This window comes from Ciconia boyciana, chromosome 11, assembly GCF_034638445.1.
Source record: "Ciconia boyciana chromosome 11, ASM3463844v1, whole genome shotgun sequence".
In the NCBI taxonomy this organism is placed as follows: domain Eukaryota; kingdom Metazoa; phylum Chordata; class Aves; order Ciconiiformes; family Ciconiidae; genus Ciconia; species Ciconia boyciana.
The window spans coordinates 19,274,066-19,299,755 of NC_132944.1; the positions used below are offsets into that span (position 1 = coordinate 19,274,066).

General features: G+C 70.4%; 2 protein-coding genes across 3 annotated transcripts; both read right to left on the reverse strand.

The window, feature by feature from the left end:
• Positions 1 to 376: 376 nt before the first annotated feature.
• LAMB2 (laminin subunit beta 2) lies at positions 377 to 10,852 on the reverse strand. 2 transcript variants are annotated; one of them, XM_072875849.1, is made up of 33 exons: positions 10,664 to 10,851; positions 10,336 to 10,499; positions 10,108 to 10,243; positions 9,853 to 9,926; positions 9,557 to 9,745; positions 9,420 to 9,483; positions 8,280 to 8,482; positions 8,073 to 8,193; positions 7,581 to 7,769; positions 7,316 to 7,495; positions 7,128 to 7,240; positions 6,940 to 7,019; positions 6,727 to 6,862; positions 6,392 to 6,547; positions 6,154 to 6,281; positions 5,954 to 6,071; positions 5,646 to 5,838; positions 5,418 to 5,561; positions 5,061 to 5,292; positions 4,822 to 4,985; positions 4,517 to 4,741; positions 3,717 to 3,931; positions 3,533 to 3,629; positions 3,091 to 3,463; positions 2,835 to 3,019; positions 2,517 to 2,758; positions 2,246 to 2,449; positions 2,009 to 2,153; positions 1,452 to 1,659; positions 1,229 to 1,370; positions 945 to 1,121; positions 711 to 870; positions 377 to 632 (listed from the first exon to the last, which is right to left on the reverse strand). In XM_072875849.1, the coding sequence occupies exons 1-33, from the start codon at positions 10,704 to 10,706 to the stop codon at positions 496 to 498; spliced, it is 5,337 nt and encodes a 1,778-aa protein (XP_072731950.1). In that variant the 5' UTR covers positions 10,707 to 10,851; the 3' UTR covers positions 377 to 495. The 2 variants fall into 2 exon arrangements, with proteins under 2 accessions (XP_072731950.1, XP_072731951.1); XM_072875850.1 differs by lacking the exon at positions 2,246 to 2,449 and having other exon boundaries at positions 10,664 to 10,852.
• Positions 10,853 to 10,941: 89 nt separating this feature from the next.
• LOC140658004 (laminin subunit beta-2-like) lies at positions 10,942 to 25,630 on the reverse strand. Its single transcript, XM_072875847.1, has 34 exons — positions 25,585 to 25,630; positions 24,857 to 25,032; positions 24,628 to 24,751; positions 24,437 to 24,510; positions 24,121 to 24,309; positions 23,970 to 24,033; positions 23,687 to 23,892; positions 23,485 to 23,605; positions 22,905 to 23,093; positions 22,621 to 22,800; positions 22,085 to 22,197; positions 21,871 to 21,950; positions 21,443 to 21,599; positions 21,097 to 21,249; positions 20,829 to 20,987; positions 20,625 to 20,746; positions 20,091 to 20,211; positions 19,340 to 19,532; positions 18,906 to 19,049; positions 18,230 to 18,461; positions 16,688 to 16,851; positions 16,374 to 16,598; positions 15,694 to 15,908; positions 15,503 to 15,599; positions 14,537 to 14,915; positions 14,270 to 14,454; positions 13,966 to 14,195; positions 13,618 to 13,821; positions 12,769 to 12,913; positions 12,476 to 12,683; positions 12,244 to 12,385; positions 11,685 to 11,861; positions 11,436 to 11,592; positions 10,942 to 11,264 (listed from the first exon to the last, which is right to left on the reverse strand). The coding sequence occupies exons 1-34, from the start codon at positions 25,613 to 25,615 to the stop codon at positions 11,131 to 11,133; spliced, it is 5,490 nt and encodes a 1,829-aa protein (XP_072731948.1). The 5' UTR covers positions 25,616 to 25,630; the 3' UTR covers positions 10,942 to 11,130.
• Between the last annotated feature and the right edge of the window lie 60 nt (positions 25,631 to 25,690).

Sequence of the window (25,690 nt, forward strand, 5' to 3'; positions counted from 1 at the left end):
CAAGGGCGGGCAAGGGCGCGACCCGGCCCGGGGCTGCCGGGGCGTTCCCATGGCAACGGGCGGGCGGCGCCGCCTGGCCGCGGCCTGCAGCGCCTGTGCCAGGCCTGGGCCTTGCGCCCCGGGCCCGCCGCGTCCCCCGGCCCCGTTGCTGGTCCCCCGGTGTGTCCCCGGCAGCGTCCCCCAGCCCCACAGCCAGCCGTTGGCCCCACCGACTGTCCCCCAGCCACGCAGGGTCCCGCACCCGCTGGCAGGGCTGGCAGGGGCAGGCAGCGAGCGGCTCCCACCCCGGGGGGCTGAGAGAGGCCACTGTGGGGCCACCCGGGCGGACACGGGGACCCACGGCACGGGGCGGAGGCGAGGCAGTCTTGCTCCGTAACTTTATTCACGCAGGGGGGTGCTCCGCAGCCCCCACCCTGCCCACCGCTCCGGGGACAGGCAAAGGCTGGGTGGGAGAGGCTGGGGACTCGGCGGGGGACCCCGGGCCCCCCCGGGGGATCACTGGCAGGTGTTGTAGATCTGGACCTGCTGGTTGATGGTGGCCAGCACCTCCCTCATCCTGGCCTCCAGCCCGCCCAGCTGGGCCGCCTTGGCGTCCAGCACTCGCTCGTTCCGCTCGTACGCCTCCTCCAGCGCTGCGGGGACCGGGGGGGACATGGGTCAGCGTGGTCCCCCCGCCACCGCCACCCCCCGACCCACCGCCCCGGCCTCACCTCGCAGCCGCTGCAGCTTGCCCTGCGCGTCCTGCAGCAGCCCTGCAGCCTCGTCCCGCAGCCGCTGCGCCCGGCTGCCTGCCTGCCGTGCGCCCTGCGCCCGGTGCTGCACCAGCTCCTGCGCCGTCCGGTACCGGTCCCGCAGCGGCCCCTCCAGCACCTGCCGGTCAGCAGGGCCGGTCAGCGGGACCCCCGCGGGACCCTCACCAGCCCCTCATGCCCCCGCTCACCCACCTGCTTGGCCTCGCCGGCTCGGTCCCGTGCGGCACCGGCTGCCTCCTGGGCGCGCGTGGCTGCCAGGCTGTTGTTGGCGCGTTTCACCTTCAGGGCGTCCATCTGTCTGTCCAGGAGCCCAATCCGCTCCATGGCACCCGCCAGCCGCTGCTCTGCGCTCGCCGTCTGGGCTTGCATCTGGGGACCGGTGGCACGGCGGACGGACATGGTCAGGGTGCCCGCACGGTGGGGACGGGGCCCTGCCCGTCCCTGCGGGGCAGAGGCCGCAGCGATGGGGCCCTTACCGTGCCGAGGGCCCTCTCGCTGTGCTGGATGTCACCGGTGGCACGGCGCAGCGCCTGCTCGGTCGTGCCCTGGGCTTGCCGCGCCTCCTCCAGCGCCTGCTGCACCGCCTCGGCCGTGCCCCGCACCTCCTCCGCCCGCGACCTGTGGCCGGGGCGGCACGGCCTCAGCGCCAGCCCGGGCTGGGGGTCCCCGGGAGGGGGGAAGCCACGTCCCCACGCTCACCTGGCCCGCTGGGCGTCCTGCAGCAGCTGCCCGGCCTGGCGCACGTCGCCAGCCGTCTGCTCCAGGATGGCGTCCACGCTGGCCAGGCTGCGCACCCGCGCCTTGATCTCCTCGGCCAGGCGGTGGATCTGGGCCGGCACGGCGGGGAGCGACAGCTCCAGCACCCGGCTGGCCACGACCTCGATGCTCTCGGGGTCCGCCCCCTCCTCTGCGGGTGGGAGCCATCAGTGTCCCCCCGCCACGGCACCCCAGGGCGGAGGGGACAGACGGACCGAGGGGTGGTGGCGGGCAGGGGGGAGCCATGGGGAAGGAGCGTGGGGCAGGGTAGGGGGACAGGGGACGGTTGCAGGGGCACGGGATGGTCGGGACAGGGCAGGGACCGTGCAACGCAGCGTGGGGCAGGGGGTGTGCGGCGCAGTGCCGGGGCGGTGCGGTGCCCGGGCGGTACAGCCCGCATGCAGCACGGGGACCATGCAGTGTGGTGCAGGGTCGGTGCAGGTGCAGCGTCGCGCGGGGCCGGGCAGGGGCAGCCAGCCCCCCGGCACGCCGGCACTCACGGCTCAGAAAGGCCTTGACATGGCTGATGAGCTCCCGCAGCTCCTTGTTGGAGCTCTCCACGCGGGCCCTGGTCTGGTTTGCCTTGTCCAGGGCTGCCTGCGCCCGCAGCCGGGCCTCATCCGCCTTCCCCTTAGCCTCGGCCACCTAGGCAGGGGCAGAGACCCTCAGCACCGGCCCCGAGGGCTGGGGGGCACGGCCGTGCCGCCTGCTCCCACCAGTGCCCGTGTGCCACGCACCCTGTGGGAGAGCTGGGCCGCATCGCCGGCCGCCCGCCGCAGCTCCTCCTGGGCATGGCGTGCCCGGTCCAGTGCGCTGTCGGCCACGGACACGGCCCCGCCGCAGCTCAGACCCCCGCAGCGCCGTGCCCCGTCCTCGTCCCGGCACCCAGCTCCCCCGCAGGGGCTCTCGGCGCAGGGCACGTCACCTGCCGCACCGCACACCTGCAAGGCAGCGTGGGCTCGGGGCGGCTCCGGGCAGCGTCCCCCCGGTCCCCTCCCCGCGTCCCACCTTCTCATTGAGCGGGTGCAGGCTCAGCGCCCGTGCCCTTGCCACCAGGTCCATCAGTGCCCGCCGGCTGGCCGCGTTTTGGCGGTTGAAGTCGTCCCGCCGGCTGGCCAGGAGCTGCTCGGCGCGGCGCCGAGTGGCTGCCGAGGCGCTGACGGGGCCGGGCAAGGCGCGGGTGAAGGCGTCCGCCCGGCGCTTGGCCTCCCGTGACTCCCCGTGGGACTGGCGGATGCTGTCGTAGGCACCTGGGGGTGGCAGGGGCACCGTCAGACCCCCGGCCACGGCTCCGCCACCCCAGCCCGGCTCTGCGGCATGGCTCACCAAGGAAATTGGAGGTCTTGAGGGCATGCAGCCGCTGCTCCAGGTCCTGCAGGCTGTGGTTAAGGGCGCGGGCGCCCCGGTCCACCGCGCTCAGCACGTGGCTGGCGTTGAAATTGGCGTCCTGAGTGGCCGTCAGCTCCCCCTCCAGCCGCGTCAGCCTCTCCGTCGCCTCCTCAATCTGCCGCCTGCAAGGGAAGGGGGTGACAACCCGCCCCCAGGGTCCCCCCGGGAGCCATGCCCTGTGCTGGGTGCTCACCGCAGCCCCTCCGTGGCATGCGTCAGGTGGGCGGCGGTGGCGGCGGTGGCATTGCGGGTGGCCACCACGTCACGCACGGTGGCCAGGCTCTCCTCCAGCCGCCGGAAGGTGACCTCGAAGGCACCGGCGGCCCCGGTGTGCTGCAGGAGGCTGGCCCGCTGCGCCAGCGCCCGGGTGCGGGCGGCCAGGTCCTGCACCACCCGGTCCCAGTCCCCGAAGCAGGGGTGGCAGGGCTGGCAGGCGGGGAAGGCTCCGGCGAAGCCCCGGGCGCACTGGTCACAGCGGATGCCAGAGATGCCAGGCCGGCAGTCGCAGTGGCCACTGCCACGGTGGCACTGGGTGCTGGCGACGCCGCGGGGGTCGCAGTCACAGGCTGCGGGGAGAACGGGGTCAGGGTGCCACGGGGCTCGCCGTGCACCCCCCCACTGGCTCCAGCTCTCACCTCGGCACCGCTGCCGTGGGTCGCCCCAGTGGTGCTCCTGGCAGTCGGCGCAGGTTCGGCCCCCGAAGCCCGGCCGGCACGAGCACTGCCCCGTGAACTGGAAGACACGGCACGGCCGAGGCTAGCACAGCGGCAGCACCCCCCTAGCCCCATCTCAGCCCCCCGTGCCCCGTCCCTGCCTCACCTGGTTGCAGGCGGGTGTCAGGGCGTGCTGGGGGTGGCAGGCGCAGGGCTGGCAGCCCTGCCCGCTGCCCAGGTTCCAGTAGTTGGGGCTGCAGCGGTCACAGCTCTGGCCCTCCACGTGGGGTAGGCAGTGGCACTGCCCGCTGTGCCTGTCGCACTGGCACTGCTGGGGCCCGCAGGTGCTGGCGTCGGTGCCCAGCGTATTGCAGGAGCAACCTGGAACCGGATGGGCGCTGAGCGGGGACGGGGATGGGGACAGGCATGGGGGTATTGAGAGGGGACGGGGACAGGATGAGGAGAGGGACGGGATGGGGATGAGATTGGGATGGAGATGGGATGGGGGTGCAGATGGTATGGGGACACAGGCAGGGACGGGATGGGGATGGCGATGGGCGAGGGTGGAGGCAGAACGGAGACAGAGGTTGGGCAGGGAGTGGATGGAGGTGGGATGGGAACAGCATGAGGACCGCTGATGGGGACCATATGGAGATGGGACAGGGACAGGATAGAGATGGGATAAAGATGGGATGGGGACAGAGTCAGGGTGGCAGTGGGGATGGGATGGTAATGGGGACAGGAATAGGCGTGAGATGAAGATGTAGATGGGATGGGACGAGTTGCGCATAGGGACAAGGATGGGCCACAGTGCCAGGGCTGAGCAGAGGAGACAGCCCAGAGCAGGGCAGGGCTGCAGCAACCCCACAGAGCTCTGCACAAGCAAGGGCCACCACGGGCACGCACGGTCCCCAGGGACACGGACCCTGGAGGCAGGTCTGTCTCGGCACTGCCGTGAGTACTCACGCCTGCAGCTGTGCCGCGTGGCGTCCCCGTAGTAGCCGGCCTGGCACTCGGCACAGTGTGGCCCCGCCGTGTTGTAGAGGCAGCGCAGGCAGCGCCCCGTGCGCCGGTCGCACGCCTCTGGGTCCGTCACGTCGATGTTATCGTGGCACTGGCAGGGCAGGCAGCGCCCGCCAGGCTGCAGCGGGTCCCCATAGTACCCGGGGGCACACTCGTCACAGCGGGGACCTGCCGGCACAGAGCGCTGGGCAGTGCCCGGGGATGGGGGGACCCCCGAGGGCACCGAGCGTGCTGCGGCGGGCACCCACCTGCGTACCCGGGGCTGCAGTGGCAGATCACCTGCCGGGAGTGGCTGTCCTGGTAGCAGGAGGCGGCAAAGTGGCGGGGGCTGCCGGGCCCCTCGGGGCAGGGGCAGGGCCGGCAGTGCTGTCCGGAGCCCAGCGCCGGGTTGCCAAAGTGCCCGGCTGCACACCTGCGGGCAGGCGGTCAGCGGGGGCCGGGGCTGCCGGCGGCACCCTGCCCCGGTCCAGGTGTGTGCCCCCCTTACCTCTGGCACCTCTCGCCATCCGTGTGGTCACGGCAGCGCAGGCAGCTGCCCGTCCGGGGGTCGCAGTCCTCGGCGTGCCCGTTGCACTGGCAGGGCCGGCAGGCAGGGAAGCCCCAGTGGCCCGGCTGGCAGCGGTCGCAGCGCGGGCCGTAGGCGCCCTCACGGCAGGAGCACTGCCCCGTGGTGCTGTCGCAGACGGTGCTCACCGACCCCTCGCTGCTGCACTGGCAGGCTGGAAGGCACGGCACCCACGGCGTCTGCCCCCGGCACGCGGGGAGCATCCCTACCCAGCCCCCCCAGCCCTGGGGTGCCCCGGCTCCTCTCCAGGCTGGGCTGGCACAGCCCCGCGGCACTCACCTCGGCACCCGCTGGGCCCGAAGCCAAAGGTTCCCGGGGAGCAGCGGTGGCAGCGCCGTCCCACGACGTTGGGTTTGCACCGGCACTGCCCGCCCTGGGGCTGGCACTCGGCGCTGAGTGAGCCCTGGGGGTCGCAGAGGCAGGCTGCGGGCAGAGAGCGGGGTGAGCGGCGGCGGTCGCCGCGGGGTGTGGGACGGGGTGCAGGGCAGGGCACGGGGCCGTACTCACGCAGCGCCCCGTCATGCAGGATGGCCGAGAGGCTGTGCAGGAGGCTGGAGCAGGGCTCGGCCACGGGCGAGGGCCCCGCGGCGAGGAAGGGCTGGGCGCAGCGGTACCTCTCGAAGGTCTCCCGGCGCTCCATGGAGCCGGGGTCACCTGCGATGAACATCTCCAGCGAGGAGTGGCGGGGCAGGAGCACCAGCTGGGGGGGCAAGTCAGTGGGACGTCACGCCAGTCTCTCCCTGTGTCCCCTACGGCCGCATCCTGCCCCCACGAAGGGTTGGTGTCCCCCATCCCGCTGCCCGGCTGCCCCTCACCGAATCGATGAGCACGCTGGTGGTGGGATCCTGCTGAGCGGTGGCACAGCCTAGCTCCAGGCGGATGGTGTAGGAGACGCCCCGCTCCAGGCAGACGGGCTGGGGCAGCACCACGTACCTGGGAGGGGGCAAAGCACAGCACGGGCAGCCGGCTGCCTCCTGTGAGCCCCGGCACAGCCCGGTCGCGGTGAGGCACTCACCTAGCACCGGAGGGGAGGCTGGTGGAGAGCTGGTCATCAGCTGGGATGGTGTTTCCGCAAGGGCTGCTGGCCGATACGGGGCTGGGGCGCAGCACCCTCACCCTCACCTCCCGCCAGGGCTCCAGGTGCTGCCGGTGGAGAAGGAGCTGCGCCAAAAAGCCTCACGGGCAAGCACTCCTCGCCACCCCCTCCAATTTGGCGATGCATCCCACCGCTGACTTCGCCATCTGGTGCTCACCTGGGGCTCGTAGCGGATGATCACGTCGTACTCGGTGGAGAAAGGCACGTTGGTGACGTGAAACTCCACCCAGCTGCCCTCCAGCACGCGGGCAAAGCCCGTCCCAGTCCATGAAGCCGGGTGGTCCGTGGGGGGCTCACGCTCCACCACTGAGCCCTGGTGCAAGGTGGTGGTGTGAGATGGGACCCCAAAAATTGCCTTGGCCAGCAGGTACCACCCTGCCCCGTTGCCCCAACGGGCCTGTGGTGCCTGCTGGCTTGGGGACCCTGCAAAGAGCCACCCGCTGCCCTGCTCTGCCTGATGTCCCCCCGCCCAGGGACACCTTTGTCCCTTACCTGATGCAGCCGAGCATCCTCAGCCTCGTAGGTGTAATGGTCCAGGTTGATGCGGTAGTAGCCAGGTTCCACCTGGCCGCACTGCCGTCCCACCACGTGGCTGCGGCACCGGCACTGCCCCGTCTCCACAGCGCACCTGGTACCCCAGCGGCACCATCAGCCCCGATGCCGGCAGGGATGCCCCTCGCCCCCTGCGTCCCCGCAAAGACTCACAGGTTGTCACGGGCACCTCCCACGTCGCACTCGCATGGCCGGCAGCCCGGGAGGTCGTGGCTCAGCCCCCAGTGCTCGGGCTGGAGAGGGCAAGGGTGTTACAGAGCGCCCGGCTGCGGTGCCACGGCCCCGAGCACCGTGCACGGTCCCAAGCACCGTGCACGGCCCCTGAGCACATCCCCACTCACCAGGCACTGGTCGCAGTTGCGCCCGGTCACCAGCCGCTTGCAGAGGCACTCGCCGCTGATGGGGTCACACCGGGTGCCCTCGACCACTGTGCCACGGGGGTCACACTGGCACCCTGCGCGGAGAGTCAGTGGTGTCTGCGGGGCTGAGCCACGCGCCCGACCCCGGTGGGTGCTGCCCTGGTACCTACGCTGACAGCCCTGTGGGTCAGTGGCGCTGAGGCCGAAGAATCCGGGTTTGCAGCGGTCGCAGCGGGGACCGGCCACGTTCGCCTTGCAGCGGCACTGCCCCGCGATCAACCCCCGGGCTGGGTCGTCGGCGCTGTCGCACAGCCCCCCATCCAGAGAGCCCTCAGGGTCGCAGTCGCAGGCTGGGGGCACAGGCAGGGTCAGCACCCTGACCCCCCACGCAGCCCCACGCAGCCTGTCCCGTGCCGCGCAGCCCCCAGCACCGACCTCGGCACACCGCGGGATCCCGCAAGTCCTTGCTGGGGTCCTTGTAGTAGAAGGGCTTGCAGAGGTGGCAGCGGCGGCCCATGGTGTTGTGCTGGCAGCCGTCGCACACGGCCCCGCTGGCGTTCCCCGTGGCCAGGAAGACGGCCATGTCGAAGTGGCACCGCCGCGAGTGCTCGTTGCAGTCGCAGCCTGCGGGGATGGCACCGCGGCACGGCATGCGGCACCCCAACCCCCCGCCTGGCAGGTAGCACCCCCAGTGCCAAACCTCCCCAGTTTGACTCCCCTTGCCCCGGTATGCAGCACCCCAACCCCAAACCTCCCCAAACTACAGCCTGCAGCACCCCAAAGCCCCCCCAGCCGGTCTGCAGGATGCCAGTCCCCACCCAACCACATCCCAGCGTGCAGAACCCCAAAACCCCTGGCACGACGCAGCCTGCCAGCCCCGGCACCGGGATCCGTGTGCCAGGAGCCGGTGCTGGTGCGGGCACTCACGGCGGCAGGCGTTGGTGCTGGAGCCCTCGGCCGGGCGCCAGGGCAGGTCGTGGTAGAAGTCCTCGCAGCGCTCGCAGTTCAGCCCCTGCGTGTGGTGCTTGCAGACGCAGCGCCCGTGCACCTGCCGGGATGCCACGGTGAGGGGCGGCGGGACCGGGCAGTGCAACCACCCAGCTCCGGCAGGGCACGTGGGGCCAGCTCGCCTACCATGCCGTCGGTGGTGGCGGGGGCCCCGCTGAGCGGGGCGCACTCGGAGGCGTGCCCGTAGCAGAAGCAGTTCCCGCGCAGCACCAGCTCGTAGAGCGCGTAGTAGTACTTCTCCCGGATCTCCCGCCGCGTGTCCAGCAGGTTGTCCCCCAGCGTGTGCAGCTTGGTGAGGTTCACCCGCAGGTTGGTGACGCGCAGCAGGTCTGGGGCGAGGAGAGATCCGTGTTGGCACGGGGCGGCCGGGCTTGTCCGTGCGCGGCTCGGCTCTGCCGTGCACGGCTGGGGTGGGCTGTGGGTGGCTCGGTGGAGCTGGGCACGGCTCAGCTCGCCTGTGCGCAGTCGGGCTGGGCTGTGCGTGGCGTGGGGTGTCCGCACAGGGCTGTACACCATCAGGCTGGGCTGTGCATGGCTTTCCATGGCACGGCTTATTGGCACAGGGCTGTGCGTGGTTTGGCTCACATGCACGTGGCTGCACGTGGCCAGGCTGGGCTGTACGTAGCTATGGTGGTTCAGCTCCCGTGCACGTGGTTGTGCCTGGTCAGGCAGGGCTCTGCACGGGCCGGGGCTCCGCAGGCCCCCCCATCAGATGCAGGCTGGGACCCTGCCAGCGCAGAACAAGCGCCCTGGGCTTGGGGCACCTTTCTGGGCGTCAGGGCACCCACTGCTGGGGGCTGTGCCCGGAGGACGGTTGTGCCCGGAGGACGGTTGTGCCCGGTGGGCGCAGCCCGGGGGCCCTGGCAGGACAGGACGGCTCCCCCAGGACTGCAGCTTCCCAGCAGCCCTGCCCTGCAGATTCCTCCCCTCCTGCTCCCAGCCTAAATTTAGCTCTGGGTGATTAACCCGCTGCATCCTACGCTCGGCCCAACTCCTCTGCCCGTCACCGACACCGTCCCGCACCACGGCCGCCGCTCGGTGCTGGGCTCGGCTCTGGCACGGCTCCAGCACAGCCATCCCCCTCCACTCTCCCCAGTGCAGCCCGACCTCTAAGTGCTCCCATGGGGGGGTGCAGGAGGAGCCCGAGACCCCACAGGTTGGATCCAGCCCTGACCCCACTGTGGGGCTTAGAGCAGGGAGAGAGCGGCTAAAATAGCTGCGCCCAAAATAGAGCAGCCAAGCAGGAGCCTGGGGTGGGTGACTCACTCTGGATGGCAGGGCTGTAGGGGTCCCGGATGGGGATGGCGGGGTCCAGCACCCGGTAGATCACCTGGGGGGGAAGGCAGGGCAGTGAGGGGAGAGCAGGGCCCCCCGACCCTCCCGTGGCACCGCCGGGGCCTCACCTCTCCCTCGGTGGAGGGCTCAATGTCGGAGTAACGGGACTCGCAGACGACGTCGTCGATGCGGCGCGGGGGTCCACGGGGGACGTGGGGGAAGGCAGCAGCGCAGTCGTAGGCGAAGTAGCGGTAGACCTTCCAGCTGCGCCCGAAGTCGGCCGAGCGCTCCACCAGCATGGCCGCGGGGCGGAAGGTCTGCAGGACACCCAGCTGGGACGGGGGCCGGCCCCGCGGCCCCCATGGGCCTCATCCCGTCCCATCCCATCCCGTCCCATCCCAGGTACCCACGTGCTGGGACCCACCTTGAAGGTCATGATGAGGTGGGTGAAGTGGAACTCGGCCTCCAGGTCCAGCTGGATGCTGACGTGCTCCACACCTGGGGGTGGCACGTGTGACTGCGGGGAGCACCCACCCGCGGGTCCCCAGGGCTCGTCCCCCCCACCCGGCCGTGGTCCAGGGGCGCGTCCACGTCCGCTGGCTGACTCACACTTCCTCGGCGTGGGAGGAAGGGAAGGAGAGCCCCCCGGGACGCCCCGCCGCCCCCGCCCACCGCTCACCGTTCTCCGACTGCCACCAGGCTTTCTTGGGGCGGGGGGCGAAGGTGGTGACCACGTTCTCGATGCGGTGGCTGTTGGCGCTGGTGCGGGCGTCGTAGGGCCGCCGCGAGTCGCAGACGAAGCACTTCTTCTCCTCCTGCGAGCGGGAGGCTCCGGCGGTGCGTGTCCCCATCCCGTCCCCCCCCGACCCCGTCCCGTCCCCCCCACCCCCGTCCCCGTCCCGCTCACCTGGAGGTGGCTGACGATGCAGTAGGGCTGGGGGCGGCGCAGCCCGCAGGTGGAGGTGGCACTCAGGCGGGGGGCTCGCCCCACCAGCAGGTCCCCGGTGGCCGGGTAGCAGCTGCCGCGGGCGCAGCCCTGGGGGCGGTCGGGGGCCGGGGCCCCCCCCAGCCCTGCGGGGCAGCGGGGGGGGGGCTCAGGGCGCTGGGGGGGGGCGGCGCGGGGCCCCTTCCGCGGCCGCCCGGAACCAGAGCGGCGGGGCCGGGCCGGACCCCGGCCCCCCCCGGGCCCCGCTGCGGAGGGGCGGGCGGGGGGGGGGGGGGGGGCGCGGACTCACCGGCCAGCAGCGGCAGCAGCAGGAGGGCGCCGGGGCTCCGCATCGCGGGGGCGCAAAGGGGGCGCAAAAGGGGCGCAAAGCGGGCGCAAAGGGGGCGCTCGGCAGGTGCCCGGCGGTCCCGTCCCGTCCCGTTCCCGTCCCGCCCCGCCGGTTCCCGTTCCCCTCCCCGTCCCGCTCCCTCTCCCGCCCCCCCCCGCTCCGGGCTGGGCGGCGGGCGCAGCGCTCGGGGCTGCGCGGAAAGCGCGGGGCGGATCCCGGCCGGAGCGGGGAGCGCGGGCGGCCGGCGGGCAGGAGGCAGGCAGGAGGCAGGCAGGAGGCAGGCAGGCACCGGACACAGGCAGCCGCTGCTCAGGGCTTTATTTGCTGTCGCGGCCGCGATACAGGCACCCGCAGAGGGGACGGGACCCCCCGGGCTGCCGGGGCAGGACCGGACCCCGGATCGCAGCCCCCGGCCCTGCCGCCGGTCCCTAGCAGGTGGCGTAAGCGTTGGCCCTCTCCCGGATCTCCTCCAGCAGCCCCCAGACCCGCTGCTCCAACGCCTGCAGTCGCGTCGCCTTCGCCGCCATCGCCCGCTCGTTGGCCCCGAAGTGCTGCTCCAGCTCTGCGGGATGGGGGCACGGTTGGGGTGCAGCCCCCCACCGTGTCCCCCAGCCTGCATCACCCTTGGGACACCAGGACACCAGGGGGACAAGGGGAGACGTGCACGGGGAGGTGGGCGCCAAGCGGGGTCGGGGTGGTGGGGAATGTCCCCCGCCACACGCTCCCCCCTCACCTTCCAGCTTCCTCTTGCTGCTGCTGGCCTTGTCCAGGAGGTCCCGGGCCTCCGCCGTCAGCTGCGTCACACGCTGCAGGGCCCCGCCGGACACCCCGGCCAGCCCGCTCACCCGGCCCTTCAGCACCATGTAGCGCTGCGTCACCTGCGCCAGGTCCTGGTGGCACAAGGGCACGTCAAGGCTGAGCCCCCTCCGGCATCCCATACCCCCTCGGTGCTGCAGTGGGGCCGGGCAGGGCTGGGGCTCACCTGGCTGAGTGTCCCCGAGGCAGCGGTGGCACGCTGTGCCCCATCCCTTGCTTGCTGGACCACGCGGCGGGCATCCCGGCCCCGCTCCTGCAGCGCGGTGACATGCTGCGCCAGCTCCCACAGCCGCTGCTGCGCCCGTGACTCCTTCCCCTCCAGCACCTGCAGCCTGCGCTCCGCCTGGGCAGGCATGGGCAGCAGTTGCTGGCATGCACGGTGACCCACCGTGCCCACGGCGCCAGCCCCACCACCTTGGCAAACCAACGGCACCTGCCCCGCGCCGTCCACGTCCCCCTGGCACCAGCCTCGCTACCCTTGGTGTGCCCATGGCATCAGCCTTGCTCTCCACGGCACTGACCCCATTACTCCCGGTGCCCCCACGGCACCAACCTTGTTACTCCCAGTGTACCCACGGCACCGACCCCGTTATTCCCAGTGCACCCACGGCACCAACTCCGTTGTCCCCAGCATGCCCAAAGCACCACCCCGCTCCCGGGCCGTGCCGGCGGCCTTGGCCCCGCTCCTGCAGCCCTGGCACGCCCGCAGCGCCAGTGCCCCTCACCTCCTTGGCTCTGCTCTCGGCCGCCCGGATGGCATCCCTGGCGCTCCGCAGGGCGCTCCCCGCCACCGTCGCCTGCACCCGCGCCGCATCCAGCGCCCGCTGCGTCCCCGCCAGCTTGTCCCTCACACCCTCCGCTTGCTCCCTGCAGCAGCACAGGCAGCTCCAGCCCCTGCCAGCACCGCGGGATGGACGCCCACCCCCTGCCCGCCCCAGCACGTCCCCCGCCACTCACCTGGCATCCCGTCCCTGCACCAGCAGCCCCCGTGCCGCGGCCAGCCCCCGTGCCGTGCTGTTCAGCACCGCGTCCACCCCCTCCAGCTGGCTGATGCTCTCCCGCATCTCCCGCAGCAGCTCTTGGATCCGGCTGGGGCTACTGGGCAGGGAGATGTTCAGCACCTGCCGGGCCACCAGCTCGATGCTGGCCGGGTCGGCTCCCTCCTCTGCAGGGACACGGGAGCGGGGTGGGCTCGGAGCGGGCACGCTGAGCCCCGCCATGCCTGTGTGCCCAGCCCGTGCTGGTGCTACCTGCCAGGAAGGCCTTGATGCGGCGGATGAAGTCCCGCAGCTGGGCCGTCGCCTTCTCCGCGCGGCTGCGGGCGGCCTGCGAGTGCCCCAGCGCCTCCTCCGCCCGGCTCCGTGCCCCCCGTGCCAGCTCCTGCACCTCCTGCGTCTGAGGGGCACGGGGCTGAGTGGGGGGCATGGGGCGGTCCCGGGGAGGGGGTGCAGGACGGTGGGCAGGGGGTACGAGGGGACATGCCCAGGGACAAGATGGGGGCGTGCAAGGGGGTGTAAATGGGGTGTGCAAAGGGGCTCAGGGGACATGCAAGGGGGCACGAGGGGGTGTACAAGAGGGTACAAGGGGGCATGGAAGGGGTGCGCAAGGGGACATAAAGGGGGTGCGCAAGGGGGTGCAGCAGTGGCCCAAGGGGGCACACAAGTGGCACAAGGGGCATCTACGAAGGGGCATAAGAGGGACATATGGGGGGGACATGCTTGGGGGCACAGAAAGGGCACAAGCAGGATATGCAAGGGGACGTGCAAAGGGGCATGGAAAGGGCACAAAGAGGGACATGGAAGGGGACACCAAAGTGGCATGGAAAGGGCACAAGCAGGAGGTACAAGGGGACATGCAAAGGGGCACGGAAAGGGCACAAAGAGGGACGTGGAAGGGGACACCGAAGTGGCATGGAAAGGGTACAAGCAGGACATGCAAAGGGACGTGCAGGGGGGCATGGAAAAGGGATAAATGGGACATGGAAGGGGACATCAAAGTGGCATGAAAAGGGCACAAGCAGGGCAGGCAAGGGGACATCAAAGTGGTACGGAAGGGTCACAAGGGGACACCAAAAAGTGCCATGGAGCCACCACCCCTACCTTCTGCGCCACGACACCCAGCTGCCCCAACGCCACATCCAGCTGCTGCGAGGCGTTACGGGCACTGCTCAAGGCTCGAGCCGAGACGGGCAGTGCCCCCGCGCATCCCGTGCCACCACAATGCCGTGTCCCCATGCTGTCCCGGCACAAGGCTCCTCCGCAAGGTGCTTGCTCGCAGCTCCAGTCCCCAGGCACCCCACAAATCTGCGGTGATGCCAATGGTGGAGATGGCACCTCAACACCACATGGGGGGAGATGCCCGTGCCGGGGCGGCACACGGGCAAAGCTGCCCCAGCACAGGGATCTCCCCCCATGCACCTATTTGCTCCCCGCCGGTCCTGCTCTCACCTTCTCGTTGATTCTGGCAACACTGAGTCCCATCACCCGCTTCTGTGCCTCCCGCAAGGATTTCCGTGCCGCAGCCGTGCCGCGGCGGAAAGCATCGCCCCGCTGCCGCAGCAGCCGCTCGGCCGCTCGCCGCGTTGCCTGTGCCCCGTTCAGCTCACCGGCTGTACCGTTGGCCACCGCCTCTGCCTGCCGCGAGTCCTCCGCCGACGCCAGGATGCTGCGGTAAGACTCTGCGGGTGCTGGCGTCAGGGTTCGGCCGGGATGGTTGCCACTGAACCCCCCAGTCCTTGCTGGATGCTCTTACCGCTGAATCCGGCCGCTGCCACGGTACCGAGGAGGATTTGGAGGTGGGAGGCGGTTCGGTTGAGACCCCCTAGTTCGTGGCTCAGCCCGGCTAGCCGGTCGCGGTGCCGCACATCTGCCTGCGCCAGCTGATCCAGATGTTGCTCCAGCTCTTGGAGCTGCTTCCAGAAGTCATCCAGCTCCATCCTTTGGGAGGGGAGAGAGGTCTCAAGCCTTTTTGGGTGACAAAAGGAGGGTCCCCTCTCCCCAGCCCACCGCACACACTTGCCTGGAGCCGTCCAGCCGCCCGGGCAGCTCATCGAGGAGGGGGCCGCCGGGGCTGCCCACCTCGCCCAGCAGCCGCTCTGCACGCCCCAGCGCCTCCTCCAGCACCCGCAGGCGGCGGGGGCTGAGCGGGGGCACGGACCCCCCCTCCCGCAGCGCCCGTGCCTGCGTCCCCAGGCGCTGCAGCCTGTCCCGCAGGCTGCCCAGGGCCGGGTCCCAGCGCCCGAAGCAGGGGTGGCAGGGCGAGCAGTGCGGGAAGGCCTCCTGGTAGCCCCGCTGGCAGCGGTCGCAGCGCAGCCCCCCGAAGCCCGGCCGGCACCGGCACTGCCCGCTGGCCTGCTCGCACTGCAGGCTTTCGGCACCCAGCGGCTCGCACTCGCAGGCTGCAGAGACAGGTGGTGGCATGGCCTGGCCTCCCCAGGGAACCCCGTGTCCCCAGAGTGCCACCATGTCCCCAGAGTCCTACTGTGTCCCCCTGCATCTCCAGGGTCCTACCATGCACCCAGGGTCTCCTATATCTCCACAGTCCCACCATGTACTCAGGGCCCCCTGAGTCCCCCATGTCCCTGAGACCCACCATGTCCCCAGGGTCTTCCATATCCCCAGCATCCCACTGTGTCTCCAGAGTCCCCCATGTCCCCAGGGTCCCATCATGTCCCCAGCACCCTGCTATGGGTCCAGAGTCCCCCATGCTCGAAAGGTCTCATCACATCCCCATGATCTCACCATGTCCCCAGGATCCCCTGAGTCCCCAGAGTCCCCTGTGTCCCCAGTGTCTCCCCAGGGCCCCGATGCCGAAAGTCCCACCATGTCCCCAGGGCCCCCCACGTCCCCAGAATCCCACCATGCACCCAGGGTCCCTCCATGACCCCATTTCCCCAAGACCTCTCATTCCCTGCGGCCCCCATGTCCCCAGACACCCCGTGTCCCCAAAGCCCCTGCGCCCCGAGTCTCTGGGACGTGCCCCCACCTCGGCACTCCCGCTCAGGGTCTCCCCAGTGATGCTCCTGGCACTGGGAGCAGACGCGGCCCCCGAAGCCGGGCCGGCACTGGCACTGCCCCGTCACCTGCGGCGAGAGCGGCGCGCTCAGCTGGGTGGCACGCCCAGCACCAGGAGGGCAGCAGAGCCGTGCCGGGGCGCCGAGGTGCCGGGGGTCTCACCGCGTCGCAGGCGGAGTGCAGGGCGTGCGTGGGGTGGCAGCCGCAGGGCTCGCAGCCCCCTGGCCCCCCCAGGCTCCAGAAGTGGGGTGCGCAGCGGTTGCAGCTCTTGCCCACCACGTTGGGCCGGCAGGCGCAGGTGCCCGTGCCACGGTCGCAGGCGCAGGCGCCAGCGGTGCAGTGGGAGGCCAGGGTTCCCCGTGGGTCGCAGCCGCAGCCTGTGGGCGGGTGGGCTACTGCGTGGGGCTCAGCTGGTGCCCGCTGCCCAGGCAATGCCCTCCTGGCATCTGGCCCCAGCGCCCCAAATCCCCCGCCTGGCCCCAAACCCATGCACAGCCTCAACCCCCCCCCGATCCCCGCACCCCCTCCCGACCCTGATCCCCGTCCCCCACCCAGCCCTGACTCCCAGCACAGCCCCAACCCCCCCCGACAGCCCCAAACCCCCAACAGCCTCCAAAACCCACCTGGCCCTGACCCTACCCAGCCCCAAACCCCAGACACCCCCAAAACCTGACCAACCCACCCCCCACACACACAACCCCAATCCTCCCCACCCCAATCCTCACCCCCACTCCGACCCCTTGCATCACCCCAAAACCCCTCCACATCCCCAGACCCTTGCAAAGCCCCAGCCCCGGCACAGCCCGACCCCCCGCCCCGGCGCAGCCCCTCGCCCCGCTCACGCCGGCAGCTGCGCTGCAGGGCATTGCCGTAGTAGCCGGGCTGGCAGTGGGCGCAGCGGGGCCCGGTGGTGTGGTACAGGCAGCGCAGGCAGTGCCCCGTCCGGGGGTCACAGGCCCCCGGGTCGCTGGCGTCGATGTTGTTGTTGCACTGGCAGGGCCGGCATGCACCCCCCTCTGTCTCCGGCATCCCGAAGTAGCCGGGGGAGCAGCGGTCGCAGCGGGGCCCTGTGAGGAGGGGGGGCCGTGAGTGCTGGGGGTCCCACAGCCCTGGTGCCGGGGGGTCCCCACTGCACAGCGCCCGCCCCGCCCCTCACCGGCATATCCAGGCGCGCAGAGGCAGATGATGTGGTGGGTCTCCTCGTCGGCGTGGCAGGCGCTGCCGTGGTAGTGCCGAGTGCCGGGGTAGCCAGGGCAGGGGCAGGGCCGGCACTGCTGCCCCGAGCCCAGCACCGGGTCCCCGTAGTAACCATCCTGGCACCTGCGAGGATGAGAGGCAAGTGCCCTGGGGGTCCATCCCACCCCATCATATCCCATCCCACCATCCCATCTCATCCATCCCATGCTATGCCATGCCATGCCGTGCCATCATATCCCATCTCATCCATCCCATTATATCCCATCCAATCTCACCCCATCATATCCCATCCCATCCCATCTCATCCATCCCACCCCATCCCATCATAACCCATCCCACCATGCCATGCCATGCCATCCCATCATATCCCATCCCACCACCCCATCCCATCCCATCATATCCCATTCCATCCCATCATATCCCATCCCATCCCACCCCATCCCATCATAACCCATCCCACCACCCCATCCCACTCCATCCCATCATAACCCATCCCACCATGCCATGCCATGACATCCCATCATCATATCCCATCCCACCACCCCATCCCATCCCATCCCACCCCACCCCATCCCATCATAACCCATCCCGCCATGCCATGCCATGACATCCCATCATATCCCATCCCACCACCCCATCCCACCCCATCCCATCATAACCCATCCTGCCATGCCATGCCATGACATCCCATCATATCCCATCCCACCCCATCCCATCATAACCCATCCCACCATGCCATGCCATGCCATCCCATCATATCCCATTCCACCACCCCATCCCATCCCATCATATCCCATTCCACCCCATCCCACCCCATCCCATCATAACCCATCCCACCATGCCATGCCATGCCATCCCATCATATCCCATCCCACCACCCCATCCCATCCCATCATATCCCATTCCACCATATCCCATCCCATCCCATCCCACCCCATCCCATCATAACCCATCCCACCACCCCATCCCACCCCATCCCATCATAACCCATCCCACCATGCCATGCCATGACATCCCATCATCATATCCCATCGCACCACCCCATCCCATCCCATCCCATCCCATCCCACCCCACCCCATCCCATCATAGCCCATCCCACCATGCCATGCCATGACATCCCATCATATCCCATCCCACCACCCCATCCCACCCCATCCCATCATAACCCATCCCGCCATGCCATGCCATGACATCCCATCATATCCCATCCCACCCCATCCCATCATAACCCATCCCACCATGCCATGCCATGACATCCCATCATCATATCCCATCCCACCACCCCATCCCATCCCATCCCATCCCATCCCACCCCACCCCATCCCATCATAACCCATCCCACCATGCCATGCCATGCCATCCCATCATATCCCATCCCACCACCCCATCCCATCCCATCCCACCCCATCCCATCATAACCCATCCCGCCATGCCATGCCATGCTACCCCATGCCATGCCATGCCATGCCGTCCCATCCCCTCCCCTCCGATCAGGCTCACCTCTCGCAGTGCCGGCCGGTGGTGTGGTCACGGCAGCGCAGGCAGCTGCCCGTCCGGGGGTCGCAGTCCTCGGCGTGCCCGTTGCACTGGCAGGGCCGGCAGGCAGGGAAGCCCCAGTGGCCCGGCTGGCACTGGTCACACTGCCGGCCCACGGCGCCGGGCTGGCACCGGCACTGCCCGCTCACCGTGTCGCATAGCTGTGACACTGAGCCCTCCGGGGAGCAGGCGCAGGCTGCGGGACGGCATGGCTCGGGTCAGGGACATGGGTGCAGAGACACAGGGATGGACAGACAGACAAACGGATGGGGGACCAGCACCCAGGGCATGCCCAACGCACGGGCTACGGCACAGGAGGGCTCACGTGGACGCGTGGGTGGGCGGACGGATGGGCGGACAGACAGACGAGTGAGTGTAAGGCAGGGCAGCACCCACCCCAGGCAGGAGCGCGGGGCTCGGATGGATGGATGGGCGGATGGAAAGACAGATGGACAGAGGGGGAACTGGGACCCAACCCATGGGCTGCAGGACAGCAGGGCTGAGACGGACACGTGCATGAACAGATGGACAGACAGACAAGAGAACAGGCAGACGGGCAGCGAACAGGGCTCTGATGGCTGGACGGACAGACAGACGGGAGGGACAGGGATGCCCGGCAGGCGCAGATCCCACTACTCACGGCTGCAGCCCAGGGGCCCGAAGCCGTAGCTGCCCAGGGCGCATCGGTCGCAGCGCCGGCCGAGGACGTGGGGCTTGCATTCGCACTGCCCTCCCTGCGCCTGGCACTCGCTGCTGCGGGAGCCCTGCGGGTCGCACTGGCAGGCTGCGGGCAGCAGGGCCAGCGTGGGGCCGGGGCTGCTTGCCCGCACCCTGCCCGCACCCTGCCACCACTCCCCTGCCGTGGAGCATGGCCGCATCCCGACCCGCTGCCCTGGGTAACCCTGCCCACCCCTGCCACGGGCACGGCTCTCATCCCGACCCGCTGCAACGAGCGTGGGCTCATCCTGACCCACCGGCACGCGTACCCCTCCCCACCCTGCCGTGGGCACAGCCCCACCCTCGCCCGCTGCCCCGGGCGCGTCCCCCGACGCCGGCTGGGTGCCCCCCGCTCACCCAGCGCCCCGCCGTGCAGCAGAGCCGAGACGCTGCAGACCAGGCGGGCGCAGGCCTGGGCCAGGGGGTGCGGGGGGGCCATGTGAAATGCCTCCAGGCACCGGTACCGCTCCAGCTCCTCCCGGCGCGTCGCTGCCGCCGCCTCCGGCCCGTGGAAGCCCGGCAGCTCCGACACCCGCGGCAGGAGGACCAGCTGTGCCGGGCAGTGGGACGGGGAGAGGAGATGTGGCTGGGGGGGCACAGCCACCCCCCGCCGTGGGACCTGGCCCCTGCTCCTGGGCCGGATCCCTCTGCCCTGGGGCAGCCCTGACCCTGCTGGGGGCTCGACCATCCCGGCCCCATCAACAGCCCCAGCTCCACCGATATTCCCATCCAAATTGCCAGCCCCACAGGCATTCTTATCCCCATCCCTGTTGACAGCCCCAAGACCAGCCCCAACTCCATCAACATCCCCAGCCCCATTGACATTTCCATCCTCATCCACATCCCCATCCCTATTCCCATCTCCATCCCCACCCCCTTTCCCATCCCCGTCAACATCCCCACCTCCATCCCCGTTCCCTTTCCCCATCCTCTTTTCCATCCCCGTCCTCATCTCCATCCCCGTTCCCTTTCCCCATCCTCATCCCCACCTCACCCCACGTGCAGCCCCAGGTGGATGTCACTGCCCACCCCAGCCCCTGGTCCCCCGTCCCTCATCACCCCGCCCCTGCCGAGCCCCAGGCGTGGGGTGCAGCGGGACCCCCCTCACCGAGTCAATAAGGATGAAGGCGCCGGGGTGGCGCTGGGTAACGCCGGCCCGGTGAAGCCGCATGGTCACCTCGTAGGGGGTGCTGGGCTCGAAGCAGAAGGGCCGGGACAGCAGCACGTACCTGGGCAGAGACAGGCGTCGGGGCACAGGCACCCCAGGGCCACAGGGACGGCCAAGGGACAGCAGCAGCACCCGGCCACCTTCCTTGTCCCTGTCCCCATCCCCATCCCTCACCTGGGTGGCAGGACTGTCCCTGTTTCCATCCCATCACCATCCCTCAGTTCTGGAAGCGTGGCAGGGCTGTCCTTGTCCCTGCCCTGTCCTGATGCCTGTCCCCATCCCCACCCCATCCTCATCCTCATCCCATCCCCATCTTCATTTTCATCCCATCCCATCCCACCTTCATCCCATCCCACCCTCATCCCATCCCCATCCCCTCCCTATCCTCATCCCCATCCCATCCCCACCCCACCTTCATCCCATCCCATCCCATCCCATCCCATCCCCACCCCGTCCCATCCCGTCCCACCCCACCTCTGGCTGTGGGGCAGGCTCTCGCGGTACATCTGCTCGGAGGGCAGCAGGTTCCCGCAGCGAGGGCTGGTGGGCAGCGCCCGGGAGCTGACGCTGACCACGGCCTCCCAGTCCTCGGCCGACTGCGGCGACAGGTGAGCCAGCATCAGGGCTGTGCCGTGCCGTACACGCCATGGCCGTGGCCGTGGCCGTGGCTGCGCTCACCTCAGGCTCGTAGCGCAGCAGCAGCTCGTAGTCCATGGGGTAGGGCACGTCGTCCACGCGGAAGGTCAGGCCAGCCCCGTCCCGCACCCGGGCGAACCCCGAGCCCGTCCACGTCACCATGCGCCCGGTGCCGTCCCGCACCACCTCCTCCACGTCCGGCTGGGCAGGGCACCGGCACGGCTCGGCCCCGGCCTCCCCGGCTCTGCCCCCCCGGCCACCCCCGCCCCGCAGCACCCCACCGTGCCCCATCCCACCCCCCGGGGCTCACCTTGGGGGGCTGCTGGCGGCCGCGGCGCGAGGGGGCGCGGGGCTGGGGGGCGCGGGGGGGGCTGCGCTGGTGTCGCGGACGCCCCTTCCGTACCCCCGGGTCCCCGGTGTCGTACTCCAGGCAGTCCTGGGGCACCTCCGCCCGGATGGCACCCTGTGGGGACGGGGTCAGGGGACGGGTGCCATGCACGGGGACAGCCGTGCACAGAGCACGGTGACAGCCACATGCGGGACAGGGTGACAGCCATGCATGGAGCATGGTGACAGCCATGCATGGAGCACGGTGCACAGTGACAGCCGTGCACAAGCCCACGTTGGGAGTGCAGGGGTCCCCCCAGGAGACTCACCGGGAGCTGGGGGTGGCCGTGGCCGTGGCCGGTGGCCCGCTCAGCCTCATAGGTGTAGTAGTCAAGGGGGGCGCAGAAGAAGCCGGGCTGTACCTGGTCGCACTGCCGCCCCATGAGGTGGGGACGGCAGGGACAAGCCCCATCCTCCATGGAGCACCTGGGGGTGACATTCTTGTCCCTTTGTCTGTCCTTCTGTCTGGCTCAGTCCTCACCCATCCCTCCCTCCATCCCTGTCCCCATCCCTCCATCCCAGGGGATGGAGATCCCTCCCTCCGTCCCTCCATCCCAGCCCCCTCTGTCTCTCCAGCCCTGTCCCCATCCCTCCACAGATGTCCCGTCCCTCCCTCCCTCCGTGCTTGGCCCCCAGCCTTTTCCCCACTCCCGCGTCCCTGTCCCCGTGCCCTGCCGGCCGCTGTGCTGGGCCCCACCGGTTGCTGTAGGCTCCCCCGAAGTCGCAGGCGCAGGGCCGGCAGCCCCCCACGTCGTAGCTCAGGCCCCAGAACTCAGGCTGCAGCGAGAAGGGAGGAGCATGGGGCAGGTGTGGGGCCAGCCCGGCCCGGAGGGGTGCCGTGGGGCTGGGGAGAGTCAGGGCCACGGAGCACGGTGTGGGGCGGGCTGTGGGGCGGGCTGTGGGGCACTCACCACGCACTGGCTGCAGGAGCGCCCAGCCACGAAGCGTTTGCAGTAGCAGTCCCCGCTGATGGGGTCGCAGGGGGAGCTGCCCGCCACCGTGCCCCGCGGGTCACACCTGCACGCTGCCCCACACATGCATGCACCCCCACGCGTGAGGGGCTGCCACGTGGCACCGCAGCCCACGGGCTTCATGGCCCTCTCTCCCCATCCTGTGTCCTTCCATCCCTCCCCCTCCATTCCACATCTCTCCATCCCCATCCCTCCATCCCACATCCCTCTATCTCTATCCCTCCATCCCACACCCCTCCATCCCCATTCCTCCATCCCCGTCCCTCCATCCCCGTCCCTCCATCCCCATCCCTCCATCCCCATCCCTCCATCCCCATCCCTCCATCCCCGTCCCTCCATCCCCATCCCTCCATCCCCGTCCCTCCATCCCCGTCCCTCCATCCCCATCCCTCCATCCCCGTCCCTCCATCCCCGTCCCTCCATCCCCATCCCTCCACCCCACATCCTCCCGTGCCCATCCCTGGGTCCCAGCTCACGCTGGCAGCCCTGTGGATCGCCATGGCTGAGGCCGTAGGCACCGTGCTGGCAGCGGTCGCAGCGGGGACCGGCCACGTTTGCCTTGCAGCGGCACTGCCCCGCGATCATGCCCAGCGCCACGTCCGTGTGCCCATCGCAGGCACCTCCGTCCAGCGAGCCCGCCGGGTCGCAGTCGCACGCTGCCGAGAGAGAAAGAGAGAGAGACCGCAGGGAGCTGTGGCTGCCAGCACCAGGGGCCGTGGGGCCGGGGCAAGCCGTGGGGCTGGGGTCCCATGGGACTCACGGGCGCAGGCGGTGGGGGCGCGGATGTCGGAGCGGGGGTGCCGGTAGTAGAAGGGCTTGCAGAGGTGGCAGTGGCGGCCCATGGTGTTGTGCTGGCAGCCGTCGCACACGGCCCCGCTGGCGTTCCCCGTGGCCAGGAAGACGGCCATGTCGAAGTGGCACCGCTGTGAGTGCTCGTTGCAGTCGCAGCCTGCGGGGACGGCACCGCGGCACGGCATGCGGCACCCCAACCCCCCGCCTGGCAGCACCCCCACCCCAAACCCAGGGATGCAGCTCCTCGATCCCAACCCCTCAAGCCCCAGCCTGCAGAACCCCTACCACTACATCCCAGCAGGATGCACCCCGACCCCCCCAAACCCCAGCCCCACCTGCAGCACCCCCAACCCCAAAGCCCGGCATGCGGGACCCCCAACCCCCAGCCCCAAGCCACGGCCCTCGGGATGCTGAACCCTCCACAGACAACATGCAGGACCCCAAAATCCCCAAGCACCACATGCAGGACCCCCATTCTCCCAACCCAGTGTGTGGGACCCCAAGCCCGCGGGCACAGCACGGTGTCGGTGCCGGCGTGGGGCACTGACGGCGGCAGGCGTTGGTGCTGGAGCCCTCGGCCGGGCGCCAGGGCAGGTCGTGGTAGAAGTCCTCGCAGCGCTCGCAGTTCAGCCCCTGCGTGTGGTGCTCGCAGACGCAGCGCCCGTGGATCTGGGGGGGGAGCACCCAGCTCAGCGTGGCCGCCGGATCCCACGGGACACCGTGCTGTGCCGGCAGTTGCGTGCACCTCACCATGCCAGGGACGGAGGACGGTGGGGCACCGGGTGCCGGGGCGCAGCGGGCGGCGTGGCCGTGGCAGAAGCAGCTCCCGCGCAGCACCAGCTCGTCCACAGCGTAGTAGTACTTGTGCAGCACCTCCCGCCGCGTGTCCAGCAGGTTGTCCCCCAGCGTGTGCAGCTTGGTGAGGTTCACCCGCAGGTTGGTGACGCGCAGCAGGTCTGGGGGGTGTGGCACCGTCAGCACCCACCCCATCGCCCACCGGCCCCGCAGCCCCGGCAGCCCCTGGCCCACGCACCCTGGATGTCCGGGCTGTAGGGATCCGCCACGGGGATGGAGGGGTCCAGCACCTTGAAGATGACCTGGGAGGAAGAAGGGGTGGGTGATCCCAGACCCCCCAGATCCCCTGCCCCCCCGGCCCCCCTCTGCGCCGCCCCAGCCCCACGCACCTCCCCATGGCTGGAGGGCTCGATCTCGGAGTAGCGCTGGTCACACAGAACCTCATCCACCAGCCCCGAGGGCTGGCTGGGGACGCCGGGGAAGAGCTTGGAGCAGTTGTAGGCAAAGTAGCGGTAGACCTTCCAGCTGCGCCCGAAGTCGGACGAGCGCTCCACCAGCATGGCCGCGGGGCGGAAGGTCTGCGGGACACCCAGCTGGGATGGGGGGCCAGCCCCACAACCCCTACAGGTCCGTCCCGCCCCACCCCACCCCACCCCACCCCATCCCATCCCACCACGTCCCGGGCACTCACGTGCCAGGACCCACCTTGAACTTCATGATGAGGTGGGTGAAGTGGAACTCGCCCTCCAGGTCCAGGCGGATGCTGACGTGCTCCATGCCTGGGGGGGACAGAGAGGCGATGGCCAAGGCCAGGGGAGACCCCCCCGGGGTCCCGTGGCCATGCAGCCCCGAGGCACATGCACATGGATGTAGCCCCGCTGCTGCCCCGGCCTCACCGTTCTCTGACTGCCACCAGGTCCGCTGGCCGTGGGGGCCACTCAGGTAGATGACGTTCTCGATGCGGTGGCTCTCGGGCAGGGATGGGTCCCGCGAGTCGCAGGTGAAGCATTTCTCTGAGTCCTGTGCCGGGGAGCGGCACCATGAGGGACGGGCGGCTGGAGGCTGCGCCAGTGCCCGGCCGTGCCGGGGCCGTGCCGGGGCCATGCTGGGGCCGGGTGGGCTCACCTGGAGGTGGCTGACGATGCAGTACTCCTGGGGCCCATCCAGCCCGCAGGTGGAGGTGGCACTCAGGCGGGAGGCTCGTCCCACCAGCAGGTTCCCGGTGGCCGGGTAGCAGCTGCCGCGGGCGCAGCCGTGGCTTGGGTCGGGCTCCTGCCAGCCCCCCGCTGCCGGCACCCCCGCTGCAGGGAGCGAGGGCACGGGCTGGGGGCTGTGCCAGGGCCTCCAGGCACCCCTCGCTCCCCACCACGCACCCTGCCTGGCACCCTCCCCGACCCCAGCCGTCCCATCCCGTCCCGTCCCCATGTCCCGACCCACTGATGCAGCACGAAGCTCCGTGACCCGGAAAGGTGCTGGCAGCAGTGCCGGGGCCTCGTGACCGGGGGCAGGGAGCGGGGCCGGGCGGGCAGCGGGGGCGAGCGGGGGGCTGGTGGCCGCGGGGCCGGAGAGGCCAGGAAGGGGGTGGCTGCCTGTGCTCCTGGGGGGCCGGGCAGCCCCCGGGGCACTGAGCAGTGCCAGGGGGAGCCGGGAGCCAGGTCAGGTGCTCGCTAATCCCAGCGGGGCTCGGGGCAGCCCAGATTCCCTGCTGGGATTTGTGGCAGTCAGGTCCCGGCTGCTGCCGGCCAGGGAGCGTGGCCATCGCCACCACCTCTGCCGCCTGGCACCCTCCGCCCGGGCTGGGGTCCCGCAGGGTGCCCAGCCGCTCGCAGTGCCCCACCGAGGCCGACGCTTACCCAGGAGGAGAGCGAGCACCAGGAGGTCCATGGGCAGCCGCGGGCTCTGCCTGGGGGGACACGGAGACGGCGCTGTGGCAGGGCACAGGGTACGGCATGGGGCGCG